At 42.1% G+C, this 15669-nt stretch overlaps 1 protein-coding gene across 3 annotated transcripts in view; it reads right to left on the reverse strand.

Annotated features, from left to right (window-relative positions):
• Positions 1-609: 609 nt before the first annotated feature.
• Positions 610-15669, reverse strand: part of cpeb4a (cytoplasmic polyadenylation element binding protein 4a) — a 33069-nt gene continuing 18009 nt past the window's right edge. For 2 of the 3 annotated variants that reach the window (XM_060910654.1, XM_060910645.1), the window contains 5 exons: positions 14092-14181; positions 13377-13495; positions 11096-11210; positions 2851-3032; positions 610-897 (listed from right to left, as the gene is read on the reverse strand). In XM_060910654.1, coding sequence (XP_060766637.1) covers positions 670-897; positions 2851-3032; positions 11096-11210; positions 13377-13495; positions 14092-14181 — 734 coding nt within the window. In that variant the 3' untranslated portion in view covers positions 610-669. The remainder of the gene's footprint in view (positions 898-2850; positions 3033-11095; positions 11211-13376; positions 13496-14091; positions 14182-15669) is intronic. The other variant, XM_060910659.1, reaches the window with a different exon arrangement.

Genomic DNA, 15669 nt, shown 5'->3' on the forward strand with positions numbered 1-15669 from the left:
AATCTATTTCATAATAGCTAGTGTGACTGAGATATACATGTTGTGTTCACTCCTTAGTTGTAAATAAAGCCCTGTTGGCTATTATTCAACTAACACCAAAGAATATAATCAATCATTCTTGGACATGATTCAAGTGTCTATATAAGTATCTGTCCATGATTAGCAGAGTACCAATGTGTGGCAGCCATTTATTGCTGCATGCAGTGTTCACTGTTTTTAAACTATTTTTTTTTTGCATGTGAATATTGCAGCCTCAGCAAATAAATAAATAATTGTTCATATTGCCAGTCCAAACCAAAAATCAGGATCTATATTGTATGAGAACCCTTTAAGATCTTTTGCATGTGTGATTCAACAATAAGGAATTAGTCAGTCATTCAGTCAGTTAGGGATATTTACTATTCTTGGCCAATCTATTTGGCAGTCCGGCAAAAAACAAAAAAACAAACAAACAAAAAAACCCCACAACCCCACCCAACCAACCAAAACAAAAAAAAAACAAAAAAAAAAAAACTGAGATTACACTTTTTTTTGACATTTCCAAAAAATTAAAAACTTAAATTAAATTTTAGACTTTAAAAATAAATCTAAATAAAAATAATGGAACAAACAAAAGGGAAAAAAAAGGAAAAGTGCATGTATGCTAGGTCAGTCATCCTGTGTGCTGGGTCAGTTCCAGCGGAAGGAGATATGGCGAGGCCGGTCTCCTCCCTCTTTCACCAAGGGCTTGTGGAACTCTCGCCCTGCACGTGAATGTATGGCTGCCCAGCAGTATTCACAGTAGTACTGCAGACATGTGACATTAGCACAGAAGAAGGGTGCAAACTTGCCCCCACAACGTGTGCCCTGGCACTCATCACACAGCTGGTCATCCAGGACATATGGCTTCACTTCCACCTGAAGAGCAAGAAAGATCATTAGCACCAAATAGAAAGGAATGGAAGATGGCTACAATAACAAATAAATAATTTGATTCTGAAGAGTACAAGATTCTCTCTTCTAGGTTACAAGCAATGTTCACTGGTGTGACCAAGAAGCTAACCCTGCTAACCCCTGAAATACTTCCTAAAAGTACCCAACCAAAAAAATGAGATAAAAATATAATTATTTGAAACTCTACTTTAAAAATGTGATTTTTTTAATTACAGTAAAGGTTCAAATAGATTGGCTGTAATTTTGCTCTGTGGCTATATAATTCAAAAACAGGAAAAAAACAGTCATTGATTATTCTGATATGAGCCACAGTAGGCATATTCTTGCGTAGAGACACCAGCAAGACAAAATGTGCGTTTTTGTCAATCAGCTCATGCATTGTATATTCTGACACACCTTTGACTTTTTCACAAAATGCTGTTCCATTTGTTACCGTCTTTGTGTTCATATTTCCTTAAACAAAACCATGGCCTACTAAAATATCACAAATATTATTTGATTGGCACTATTTAAGGTTGTACAAACCGAGTTGCACATGACAGACAATTAGTATGCTACTGTGAAATAATATATCTGAACCAAAACCTACAATTTTTCGGTCCATCAGATGTTTCAGTGTCAACAATTAAGAACACAGTATAATGTTTTCCTTCCATATGCATGACGTAAATGACATTATTATAATGTCATTTATGTCATGCACATTCTATCTGGTTTTAGAATGAATAGGAGATAATATAAAGGTCAGATTTCCACCTTAGCCATGCTCTTTAGCAATTTGAATGGAAGACCATCAGATTAAAAAAAATAATAATAATTAATTATACAAGTCTAATGCCGCTTTTCCACTACAAACGCGGCTGAGTCGGGCTGAGCCGTGCCGTGCTGAGTCGAGCTGAGCGGGGCTATTGGAGTTGCATTTCGACTACAACCGCGCTGAACCATGCTGGCTGGAAGTGGGTGGACACATTGGGTGGAGTTAGCGAAAGTGGGTGGACGTCACGTGATGTCGTTAAGCGGCGCAAACAGTGACATCAGTGACCTTTTAAGCGGTAGTCTCACGACCCGGATAGTAAACAATAAACATGGAGGACATGGAGTCGTTAGTGTTGCTGGTCTTGGTTCTGTGGCTTGTTGTCACCGACAACGCCAACAGATACTAGCAAGAGCGTATAGATGAGGCGAGGCGCGTAAGGCTTCAGAAATTCTCGTAATTCTTCTTCTTCCGGGTTTACGGTGTTTACAGATCCCAGCGTGCTCGCGGGGCGTGTGTGGGCATGTGAGGACACTCCTCCTCACCAATCAGTGCACAGCGGAGTGTCTCCTCACGCCCCCAGCCTCACTCAGCTCGGTTTGGCTCGCTTCAGCCCCACTCCAAAACCGTGCGAGTTTTGGGTGCTAAGCAGGGCTGAAGCGAGCTGAGTCGTGCTGTTCTGAAGTAGTCGAAACGCGAGCCGTGTCGGGCTGAAGTGAGCTGAAGCGAGCTGAAGTGAGCTGAAAAAGGGTAGTGGAAAAGGGCCATAACTGACTGTTGTCAGGTACCCCCCGTCCCCCATTATAAAATATTACCTGCACTACTACTGGTTATTTGGTGCATGATTAATTTATTTGCAAACAATCTTTGCATCAATTATAGGTCCCATTTTCTGAATATCTGACGGAGCAGCTTCTATAAATCGGAGTGAAGTCATAGTATAGCCACACTGTAGCTGCTGTCGTCCGGTTCTCTCTGATTACCAATGTTAATTATGGTGTTGGAAATGTAATTGCATCTTTCCAGCCTTGTGTGGGCCATGAAGCTATGTGATTGGTTGTGTGAGCCATGAGCTTTAAAATGCTGAGCTGGAGCCTCTGATCTAGTTATTTGTTTCTCAACTACACCCCCATCCCCCTACCCCATTGTGCACCCTCACCAACCCGTTTATCAATCTCGCCATGCTGCAACTGCACAAATCGAGCACTGATAGCAGCTATGTAGCTCTGCTGGTTGGAGAAGGCCACGCGTCCGGCTCCCTTAGGATATTTCAGCTCAGGGTCAGTGTCAATGCCAGCATAACACACCCCTCCATACAGCCTGTCCATAATCATCGCCAGCTCCACTGCCACAGGGAAAAACACACACACACACGTACGTCAGCACAACTGAAACATTTCTGTCCCAGAAGACACGCTATAACCAGTGACTGCAGCACTGCAGTATTAAAACCTTTCATGTCTTAGCATACATTTCTGAGAATGATCATAATCACAAAAAATAGTGGAAAATTAGTCTTCTTTTGATTCCATAATTAAATCAATAAGGAGCCACATGACATGAGCAATACTGAGATAAAGTTATCCTACTGACTGAAGTTAGATATGTACTGACTTTTGTGCATTAAATCACTATGGCTCATATCAAACTCTGATGCTGTAACCTTGGCATGCACTACTAGCTCACAAAGCTTGCCATACACTAAACATCAGCCAGTGATGGATTCTGGACATCAGTAGTAACTTGTATTACTCATTGGATTAATTAGCCTACACAAATGACAGATGACCTTTTCAGAATCAGGAACATGTAGAAATGTAGAGACACTGACAAAACAGAGTTAAAAAAAAAAAAAAATGTACACTGCAGCGTAAACCTATAACATGCACCAATGAGCCATAACATTAAAACTATTTACACTGTCTACACACGATCTGCATTTTTGGCCTATTTTTCTTGCTATTAACAATGCCAATTGCAACTAATAACCCAAACAGCCCTGTTCAGGGCCAAAGCTCCCGGAACATCGGGAAAGCCCTACGTATCTACCAGCTGAACATTTAAGGACTGTCAAGTGCAAAGAATGACATCTCAAGATCTGCAAAAGATCTTGAAGATGATGTTCTCCTTCTTCAAGAGACACGCATCACTGATATGACGTGTGCTTCTAAGTTCTGTATCTACGGTTACAAGCTTGTGGCTGCAGTGTGCCATGAAAAATATGGTATTGCCACCTACATAAGGCATGGCATAGAGGACTTCAGCATCCTGAATGAATCTAGCTCAAACAAGAGCTTCACCGCTACAGTGGGGATTGGGGACATCGCTAGACTTAGACAACCTTTATTGTCATTCAGTATGCAACAAGTGTACACCGAACGAAATTTCATTGCAATTTGGCTCAGCACAGAATTAAATATGAAGTGTATTAAATTAAATTATGCAGCAGCAAAAATATTATAAAAGTGCAATAGTATAAAGTAGGGCTGGGCGATATGGCTGAAATCTGTATCACGATATAAGTGTTTCATATTGGTCGATATCGATAATTATCGAAACATTTTATGACCTATTTAAAATAAGGACCAGGAGAGAACAATACTAAATTCAAACATTTATTTTAAACTTAAACTTCCTCTGACAGCCAATAAGCAAGGAATGTCAACACGCATGTTCAATGTTACGATCACAACAAAAACTGAGCAATTATCAATAATAAAGTGCTTAAAAAACTCAAGTGTTATAAAAACATGAGCAAAGTGTTAAATGTAAACATAGCAAAACCTGCTATGTGAGAATGACTGTCATATTTTTAATTTTTTACTGCGAGTTTAGTGCAAAAAAAGTTCACCCTCTGGTGAATAACATTTAAAAACAAATAAAAATATGCAGTGCTTTATAAACATAAAAGAAATTGAGTGAAACTGAGGTAGACTTAGACCATTCTTAAACTCATCTCATCTCATTATCTCTAGCCGTTTTATCCTTCTACAGGGTCGCAGGCAAGCTGGAGCCTATCCCAGCTGACTACGGGCGAAAGGCGGGGTACACCCTGGACAAGTCGCCAGGTCATCACAGGGCTGACACATAGACACAGACAACCATTCACACTCACATTCACACCTACGGTCAATTTAGAGTCACCAGTTAACCTAACCTGCATGTCTTTGGACTGTGGGGGAAACCGGAGCACCCGAAGGAAACCCACGCGGACACGGGGAGAACATGCAAACTCCGCACAGAAAGGCCCTCGCCGGCCCCGGGGCTTGAACCCAGGACCTTCTTGCTGTGAGGCGACAGCGCTAACCACTACACCACCGTGCCGCCCCCATTCTTAAACTATTCAAGTATATTTTCATTGAAGGTTTAATAAAATAAAAATAGTGTTTTGTAAACATAGAAGAAATTAAAAGTAAAACTGAGGTAGACTTAAGACTTTACATCTGTAACATCTGACCTTACTGACTTTATCCACAATTTCCTCGCTCGTTCCGGCACTCATCTTTCTTTTCTTGGCCACGCTGTTTCTGGAAAAAAAAAAAAAAAAAAAACACGACCACGAGACAACGAGGTGGCGCAACCAAACGCGATACTGTTACATGATTGGCTATCAGCGTGTCACTCCCTATGCGTTGCTAGGCACCAGAGGACGAGTGCCTTTGCTCATGCAACCAAGCTTGCTTCGCAACAACAGTTGATTAAAAGCGGACCTAAACCAGAGAGGGCTCTGGCTAACGCTTGTTTCTTGAAAAAAAAAAAAAAAAAAAAAAAAAAAAACACATTCTATCGAAACGTTCTATCGAATGCATTTTCTATTGATATCAAGTATGTGTCTATCGCGATATGCATCGTTATCATTTTATCGCCCAGCCCTAGTATAAAAGTGACTTGTGGAATTAGGAATGTTCCAGTATAAACAGAAGTTTAGAGTTTGGAGTTCAGCAGTCTGATGACCTGGGGGAAAAAGCTGTTATAGAACCTGGTGGTCCTGCACCTAATGCTCTGGAACCTCTTTCCAGAGGCCAGAGGTGAGAACAGTCCATAATGAGGGTGTGAGGGGTCACTGATGATGTTTTTGGCTCGAGACATGCAACGCCTTGGTGCAATGTCCTGAATGGAGGGAAGAGAAGTCCCAATGATTTTCTCTGCAGTCCTCACCACTCTCCTCACGTTCTTCCAGTCAGAGGCACTGCAGCCTCCACACCACACAGAGATGCAGCTGGTTAGAACGCTCTCTATGGTGCTTCTGTAGAATGTAGTGAGGATGGGCAGGGGCAGGTGGGCTCTCCTCATCCTATGCAGGAAGTGCAGATGTTGCTGTGCCTTCTTGACCAGTGACGCAGTGTTCACAGACCAGGTGAAGTTTTCTGTGATGTGCACCCCCAGGAACTTGGTGCTATTGACCACCTCCACGGCTGTGTTGTTGATGAGAAGTGGAACGTAGCTGGGTTGGCTTTTCCTGAAGTCAACAATGATCTCTTTGGTTTTGTCCACATTCAGGATCAGGTTGTTTTCCCTGCATCAGCTGCTCCACCTCCTCTCTATAGGCCAGGTCGCCATCATCCCTGATGAGGCCCACCACTGTTGTGTTGTCCGCACACTTCACAATGTGGTTGCTGGTAGCCCTGGGGACACAGTCATGTGTCATCAGAGTGAACAGCAGAGGGCTCAGGACACAGCCCTGAGGGGAGCCTGTGCTGAGGGTGAGGACACTGGAGGTGTTCTGTCCGACCCTCACTGACTGGTCTTTCAGTGAGGAAGTCTAGCAGCCAGTTGCACAGGGGGGTGCTGAAGCCCAGGGGACCCAGTTTGTTCACCAGATGCTTTGGAATGATGGTATTAAATGCTGAACTGAAGTCCAGGAACAGCATCTGCACGAGTGTTCTTCTCCTCCAGGTGTGCAAGGCTCAGGTGAAGAGCAGAGGAGATGGCGTCTTCAGTGGAGTGGTTTGGCCGGTAGACAAACTGGAAGGGGTCGAATGTGGGAGGGAGCCTGGAGGTGATGTACTCCTTTACCAGCATCTCAAAGCACTTCATCATAATGGGAGTGAGTGCGACGGGCCGGTAGTCATTGAGTGATGTGATTTGAGTTTTTTTTGGCACTGGGATGATGGTGGCAATCTTGAAACATGATGAGACTTTGGCTTGATCCAGTGAGGTGTTGAAGATGTCCGTTAGAACATGAGCCAGCTGGTCTGCACATTCCCTGAGCACCCAACCAGGAATATTATCGGGGCCTGGGGCCTTCCGTGTGTTGACTCTCCTCAGAGTCCTCCGCACCTCAGCTGTATCAAGACAGAGTGCCTTTTCATCCTGATGAGGAACAGCTTTCACTGCAGGAGTGTTATTTAGTGCCTCAAACCTCCTGAAGAAGTTATTGAGTTCATTGAGGAAGTCTGCATCATCATTACACTTGAGAGGGGCTATCATGTGGTTTGTGATATCCCGTATGCCTTTCCACATATCCCTGGTGTTGGTGTCGTCATGGAAAAAGTCCTGGATTTTTTTGACTGTGAGCACACTTTGCTAATCTGATGGCACAGTTCAAGTTTGCTCTTGCTGTTCTCAGTGCCTTCTCATCGCCAGACTTGAAGGCTGAGTTCCATGCCTTTAGCATTTTGTGAACTTCATAAGTCATCCACGGCTTTTGGTTGGCCCGGGTGGTGGTGATATTTATGTTGCTGATGTCCTCCATGCATTTGTTGATGTAGGCCGACACAGACATGGCATACTCATCCATGTTGGTATGATCATTATAAGTGGCAGCTTCCTTGAACATGTCCCAGTCCGTGCACTCAAAACAGTCCTGTAGTGCCTCCATAGCCCCCTCAGACTACACCTTCACCTGCCTCACTGTAGGTTTTCCTCTGATCAGCAGGGGCTTATATGCAGGGATCAGCATAATGAATAAATGGTCAGAAGAGCCAAGGTGGGGGCGGGAGGCTGCTTTGAATGGATCCTTCATTTTGGTGTAGGCCATGTCTAATGTGTTCACTCCCCTGGTTGCACAATCCACATGCTGGTGAAAATGAGGGAGGACTGTCTTCATATTGGCCAGGTTAAAATCCCCAGCCACAATAAAAAAAGCCGTCAGTGTGAGCAGATTGCAGCTCACTGATAGTCCAGTAGAGAACACTCATAGCCTCCTTTGTGTTAGGACTGGGAGGGCACATGCACAGCAGTGATGGAAACTAAAGTAAACTCCCTGGGCAGATAAAATGGTATACAGTTTACAGCCAGAAGCTCAATGTCCAGTGAGCAATGGCTCGAGAAAAACTTAGCATTTTTACACCAACTGTTATTGATATAAATACACCACCCCCTCGGGATTTACCGCTTAGTGCGCAGGTCCTGTTGGAACGAAACGTAGCTAGCCCCTCGATGCTAACAACATTGTCCAGGACTGAAAAGTTAAGCCATGTCTCTATCACTATCACCAATGTCTACAAGCCCCCATGGACCATATGGCCAGTCTCTGTGCTACCCACATACCAACACCCAGAGATACATGCTGAAGCCATAATTCTTCTTGGGGCTACCCAGCCGGTGACCAAAATGGGGAACTACTGGATGAATGGGCATCCAACAATGACTGCTACCTTCTTCATGATGCCAAGCAACCAGGCACTTTCCATTCGAGCAGATGGAGCTGTGACCATTTCTGTTTTACATCAAAAACTGTCAGTGGCCTTCCTTTTCATGCATCATGCCAGATCCTCTCACATAGCCAACACAGACCAGCACTGATAAGCATCAGAGTGCAAGTCCCTGTGATCTCATCTAAACCATGCAATGCTGGAATTTCAGAAAAGCATATTGGGAAAGCTACATGGCAGAGGTGGGGAAAAAAAAAAAAGATTTCAAACCTTGAACCTGTCCCAAAGAACTACAATTCTTTCTGGATGATCTTGAAGGATGCGGCAAAGAGGCACATTCCCAGAGGTTTTTGAAAGGCCTTCACTCTTTGCTGGCTCCTAGAAACAGAAGAACTCTTGAAGCAATAGGTGTCCACAGGCAATCCAGACATTGGCACAGAACTTCTAGATTCCTTGGATGCAGCAAGGCGTTAACACTGGCGAGAGACAGTAGATGATTTGGACTTCACACATTCCAGCAGAAAGATGTGGTCTCTTCTTTGTCACCTTGGTTCAGCTCCTCCAACTCAGTACAAGCTCCCCCAAGCTGTCTGCAAACACGGTTGCTTCTCACTTTGTAGCAAACTCAAAAGGTACCCTCCATCAAAGAAGCTCAGCAAACAGTAAGAAAGGGACTGGAAGAGTCAGTCTCTTCTTCCCCATACTCAAGTCCCAAATAGAGGTAGACAAAGGCCTGTCTTCAACCAAAGCCTGGAAAGCTGCATGAGTTGATGGGATCTACCCAGAATTTCTGAAGAATCTTGGCTGCAAAGGTCACAACTGGCTGGCTGCCTTATTCACTTATGTCCCACCATCAGAACCACTCCTAAGGTCTGCAGAGAGTCCAAGATCATTCCCCTCCTCAAACCTGGGAAGCCTGCAGAGGATCCGGCCAGCTACCAACCCAGTTCCCTCCTTTGTACAACATACAAGTTGTTTGAGTGCCTACTCCTAGCATGGCTCTCTATTTTGGTAGAGTCTACCCTGCCAAGAGAACAAGCTGGCTTTAGACCTGGTAGAAGTTATGCAGATCAAGTCCTGACCCTCACTACCAACATTGAGGCTGGCTTCCAACACACCCAGAAAACTGGACTTGCTCTTATTGACTTATCAGCTTATGACACTGTCTGGAGACATGGACTACTGCTGAAAACATCCAGGATTCTGAAGTGCCAAACTACTATGCGCTGCTCATCATCCATCCTCAGCAATCACAAAGTCCTTGTATCACTAGGGAATCAGTCCAGCTTTGTCAGGACCTTGAACGACAGCCTGATAGTTCTAACAATATATAAACAAAACCATGCTCCTTCTACATTAACTGCATTGAATTTTCCTTTAAGGCATATTCCTTTAATTATAGTGATAATTATTCAGCTGTTTGCCTGTGTATGGAGTAAACATACATCATAGGGCCAAGTTACCAAACTCACATTAAATCATAGGCACTTGTTTCTATATAACTATTTGATCACCCAGAATGATGTACAAATGAATTTCAGCTGGATTCATGAAAATGTGCAGTGAATTGAGCACAGCTGAATCAGCTTCAAGTGTGTGGATGCAAGCTTCTGCCCACTAGTCCCATATTTACGTCATATGGATATGGCACACCCTAATGGACTCTCATATACAGGGGGCTGCAAAAGTAGGTATACAGTAAGAATTATACGTGAACAACAGCAGCAGGACGACTTCTACTTTCAGCAGGATGGGGCGCCACCGCACTTCGCACTCAATGTGCGTGTGCTACTTGACAAGGAATTTTCCAACAGGTGGACTGGATGTCGGGGAGCCGTTGACTGGCCACCACATTCGCCAGATCTCACCCCATGGACTTCTTTTTCTGGGGATGTGTAAAAGATAGGGTTTTCACACGCAAGCCTCGTCCTGTTGATGCCATGATTCAGTTCATACAGGAGGCTTGCCGGGAAATTGATGCTGATGAAGACCTTTGTGCCAGTGTATGCATGAGTGTCCACACTCGAGTGGAGTGTGTGAATGCTGGGGGCAAACAGTTTGAACATTTGAGGGATTAAAATGTTTATTATTGATATGTTTGTATAATCAATAAAATAACGTTTTGTGCGAATGTTTGGTTTTTCATTACTATATACCTACTTTTGCAGCCCCCTGTATGCTATATGGCAAAAAGTTTGTACACACCTGTCCATCACACTCACATGTGATTTTTGTACATTCCATTCCAGATTTAATCCCCTTTTGTTGTTATATCCACCTAGAAAGATTTTCCACTACATTTTCAAGTGTGGCTGGCTTATTATATAGCATTAGCGAGGTCAGCTGCTGAATGTCGGGCTAGGAGGCCTGGAGTACAATGCGTGTTCTAATTCATCCCAAAGGTGTTCAGTGGGGTTGAGGTCAGGGCTCTGTGCAGGACACTCAATTTCTTTCACTCCAAACTTGACAAATCATGTCTTCCTGAAGCTCACTTTGTGCACAAGAGCATTGTTATGCTGGAATAGGTTTGGGCTCCAGTGAAGAGACATCCTATACGCCACAATGTGCTTCCAACTTTGTGGCAGCAGCTTCAGGAACGCTCATATATGGGTGGAATCTCAGGCCATATAGTGTACATCTAAATTTAATGAAACACCTTTATTTAAAAGCATTCATCAGGCTATAGTCATTTCCAGATATACGAGAGAGAGAGAAACAGGTCAGTGAAACTGAATACAAGTTTGGCTTTCACACCGTGTTCATTTGAGGCGGGGGAGGGGTGGATTATGTCTTAAAACCCCCAACTCTGTACCTGCTCGAAGAGGTCGCGGAACTCCTCCAACGAAGATGGTTTTCCTGGGATCCAGAGGCTGAGAGCCATCCATCACAAAATCACTGTCATTCAGATTCCATGGACGGATTTGTACCTAATAATACACACCAATATTCTTGACCTCAGCTGTAAATAACTTATTATAAATAGGGATGCACTAATAACTAATCCAAGGTAAATAACATGGTTAGCTAATACACTTATGTACCCAACATTACAAAGCATGAGTCTTGTATCATGTGTGCATAATGTGTGCATGGCCATGTATGTGCTTTTCATGGCCACTACATAAACTGAAGAAACACAGACAGACAGAGATAAATAACATGGCTTCACAAAGTTGTTGTGAATTTTGCATTTTGAACAAATGAAGGACTGAAAAGTTTAGACCAGAATGTTTGTTTACTTTTGCCAGTAAAAAACTACAACCCTGATTCCCAAAAGTTGGGATGCTGTGTAAAATCTAAACAAAAACAGAATGCAATAATTTGCAAATCATGGAAACCCCATATTTCATTGATAATAGTACAAAGACAACATATCAAATGTTGAAACTGAGATATATTGCTTTTTGAAAAAATATGCTCATTTTGAATTTGATGTCAGTAACACGTTTCAAAAAAGTTGGAACAGGGGCATGTTTACCACTGTGTTGCATCACCTCTACTTTTAACAACACTCTAAATATTTGGGAACTGAGGAAACCAACTGCTGCAGTTTTGAAAGAGAAATGAATGTCCCATTCTTGCCTGACATACAATTTTCAGTTGCTCAACAGTTCGTGGTCTCCTTTGTCATAGTTTACGCTTCATAATGCACCAAATGTTTTAAATGGGAGAGAGGTCTGGACTGCAGGCAGGCCAGTTTAGCACACGGACTCTTTTACTCTGGAGCCATGCAGTTTTAATATGTGCAGAAAGCGGTTTGGCACTGTCTTGCTGAAAGAAGGAAGGCCTTCCCTGAAAAAAAGATTTTGTCTGGATGGCAGCACATTGCTCTCAAACATGTATATCATTCAGCATTAATGATGCCTTCCCAGATGTACAAGCTACCCAGATTATGTGCACTAATGCACCCTCATACCATCACAGATACTGGCTTTTGAACTGTGCACTGATAAACCAGATGGTCCCTCTCCTCTTGAGCCTGGGGGATGTGGTGTCCATGATTTCTGAAAAGAATTTCTACTTTTGATTCATCAGACCTCGGGCCAATTTTCCACTTCGCCTTAGTCCATGGTAAAAGAGCTCAGGCCCGGAGAAGGTGGTGGTGTTTCTGGATATTGTTTATATATGGTTTTAACTTGCATTTGTGGATGCAGTAATTAACTGTTTTCACAGACGATGGTTTTCTGAAGTGTTCCTGAGCCTATACAGTGATTTCCACTACAGACATGTGTCTGCTTTTAATGCAGTGTCGCCTGAGAGCCTGAAGATCACAGGCATCCAATGTCAGTTTGCAGACAGAGATTTCTCCAGATTCTCTGAATCTTTTAATGATATTATACATCACAGATGTAAGCCCCAAATTATTTGCAATTTTACATTGAGGAATGTTAAACTGTTGCACTGTTTGCCCATGCAGTCTTTCACAGACCGGTGAACCCCTCCCCATCTTTACTTCTGAGAGACTCTGCCTCTCTGGGATGCTCTTTTTATACCCAATCAAGTTACTGACCTGTTGCTAATTAACCAAATTAGTTTTTTTTTTTTTTTTTTGTAGTATTACAGTCTTTTGTTGCTACTGTCCAAACTTTTCTGAAACGCGTTGCTGACATCAAATTCAAAATGAGCATATATTTTAAAAAAAAAATCTCAGTTTCAACATTTGATATGTTGTCTTTGTACCATTTTCAATGAAATATAGGGTTTCAAGGATTTACAAATCTTCATATTTTGTTTTTATTTATGTTTTACACATTGTCCCAACGTTTTTGGAATTGGGGTTGTAGAATTCCAAAAGGTGGCATAATGCATTTCATGCTAATACCCTCAATTTCACATCTTTTCAGACTATAAAAAAACCCTGCAAGGAACCTGATGATGTGAGTTTTGGCACTGCAACACAGGTCCACTGACCCATATGCTTTGAAAATGGAGCACTGTGTGTGCAGAAATCCAGACTTACTCTGTAGGTTTATATTTAACTGCACCTACTTTGAGAGCACTGTTGCAAAGTGGCCACCGCCTCCTGTCATGGCTCATGTAGAATGTTAAAAATACTCTGAGGTGAAGTGGATATGTAGGCTGGTGTCTCTTACAGGCTTGTCTTTGATGGTGGGGCTTGACACACACAGGTAGAGCTTCCCTTCCTCCTCCATGCAGGCATCTATCAGCGCTTGGACTGAGCTCTCCTCTTGAAACAGTAGAAATGCATAACCTGGAAAAAGAGGACATGTTTGCATACTTATTCAAAGTAGAGAAATAGCAACTTCTATAGATTTACCCCCAAAAATGTTTATTTCTGTATTAACTTATGTGGTGATGTCTGTATAAGGCTAAACATGTACCTCCAGCATGGATTACTTACAGTGCTTAGACCTAATGACCCAGGTCAGTAGGCTTTTAAAATTAGAGCATTTATCTTAATGAGCTCCTATATGAAAATGGACTTGAATTACAATAGCTTTAATATCCTGCTTAACTTGCAACTAGCATCTGACCATTAACCCATTTATTGTACCTTGTGCTGACTGCAACCTTTGTCCAATCCAGGGACAGGCAGGTACAATTTATTTTTTGCCAATTAATTTGGAGAAAGTCCATGAATGTACATCTCCTTAATGTAAATATATAAACAAACAGGACTCATTTGGAATGAGAATTACAACTGATGACAGGGATTTGTGACTGCAGGGTTTACGTCAACATTTATGCTACAAAAGTGCTCATCTTGTGTGGATTTGATGATTTATTCACCAATATGGGATAGTCATATGCATCAGGACAGAGCATGTACAACTTTAAATGATTTACCTTTGGGTGGAAAGTAGGACTTGCTCTCTGCTTTGTGAGGCCAATCCACAAACAAGTGTCCAAACCGACGGAAACTAGCAGTGATTTCATCTAAAAATAAGACATTAACACCATTACCAACAATACTATTGTTTGGATATATACACACACACAAACAGACTTGAGTGTTTTCCTGGGAAATATGGCACTAGTATTTTATACGAACTACAACTGTGACATAATTAAATAATATTGGCTGAATGGTATATCTGATGTACTCCATTCAGCTAGCATGATATTGAACGAGTCGAAGACAAGTTTTTAAGAATATCCACTGAAGTTTTAGTAGCCTTTTGGGTGTTCAATACGTCTTTCTCTTTCAAAATTGTCTCAAAATCTTCTGTATTTAATTAAACAAACCTGGCGGCCATGTTTGTTTACAAATTGTCACAGTCGCTCACCAGCACGGAAGTTGTGTGTAATACACATCTTATGGCATTTTCAATCCACTGCAACAGTTTACTGCCGGTGAACAAAGAAATGCTTCAGCGCATGCACAGCAGAAAACTCTCTCATTGAATATTTGCATCAGCTCCGATGTGTGACGTTGTCTTGACAATCATGCAATATCAAAAACCATATTCAACGCTCATTCTCCATTGGATAGAGTGACGTAATACATGTAGGATAAGTGATATGATAATATTGCATGCTATCAAACCAAATGAGTGAAACCCGCTGGAAGGGAATAGAATACATGTTTTCATTCCATTGAAAAAGCGTCCTGTACGTATAAAAATTCCCAATATTTCACTCTGATGTCACTCCCAGTTTTTTCCTGCTGACTTGACGCGCGTTGTCAAAATGGCGAATTGGTTCAAAATGAAAAGTCTTAACTTGCATTTTTGTTTGTGGATGTATCTATATAGTAGAAAGAATATTACATGGTGGTGTGAAGATATCAAGTTTATCTTCTCATGTTGAAAAATATTTCACTCGTTCGCTATGCTCACTTGAAGTATGTCCACCACTCGAAGATAAACTTCATATCTTCGTGCCACCATATAATATCCTCTCATTCATCCATCTATCTATCAAAAATACAAATCTACGTACACACACGCACACACACACACTTCCCCACAGGAGCTTTAGAGCATTTCCACTGCAGGAACTAGGGATGATTTTATTTCTAGAGCAATGTGTTAAGGAAACTTTTTAGTTCCTGCATCAAATTATGTAATTGCCTGTGGACTAGAATCATTTGGGCAGAGCTCGATAAATCCTCTTACCCAATTTAAAAAAAAAAAAAAAAACACTAGTTTTACATCAAACAGCACAACCAGCAAAGCAGAATGACCCTACAGTGCTTTTGGCTTTTAGTGAGGAGTCAAAAACAAAGTATAAAACCTTAACATAACTTCAATCTCAACTATATCTATGCCCACTTTGTTGCTGTAATTTTGCTGTGCACAGTTTGCATCATTCTGTTAACGGTTGCATAAGCTCTGTCACAGTAACAGCACAGTAACAAGCATGGTTACTGCAGTACAGCGGAAACACAAAACAGGAACTCATCCATGAGTTCCACCGGCATAG

This window comes from Neoarius graeffei, chromosome 2 (assembly GCF_027579695.1).
Source record: "Neoarius graeffei isolate fNeoGra1 chromosome 2, fNeoGra1.pri, whole genome shotgun sequence".
In the NCBI taxonomy this organism is placed as follows: domain Eukaryota; kingdom Metazoa; phylum Chordata; class Actinopteri; order Siluriformes; family Ariidae; genus Neoarius; species Neoarius graeffei.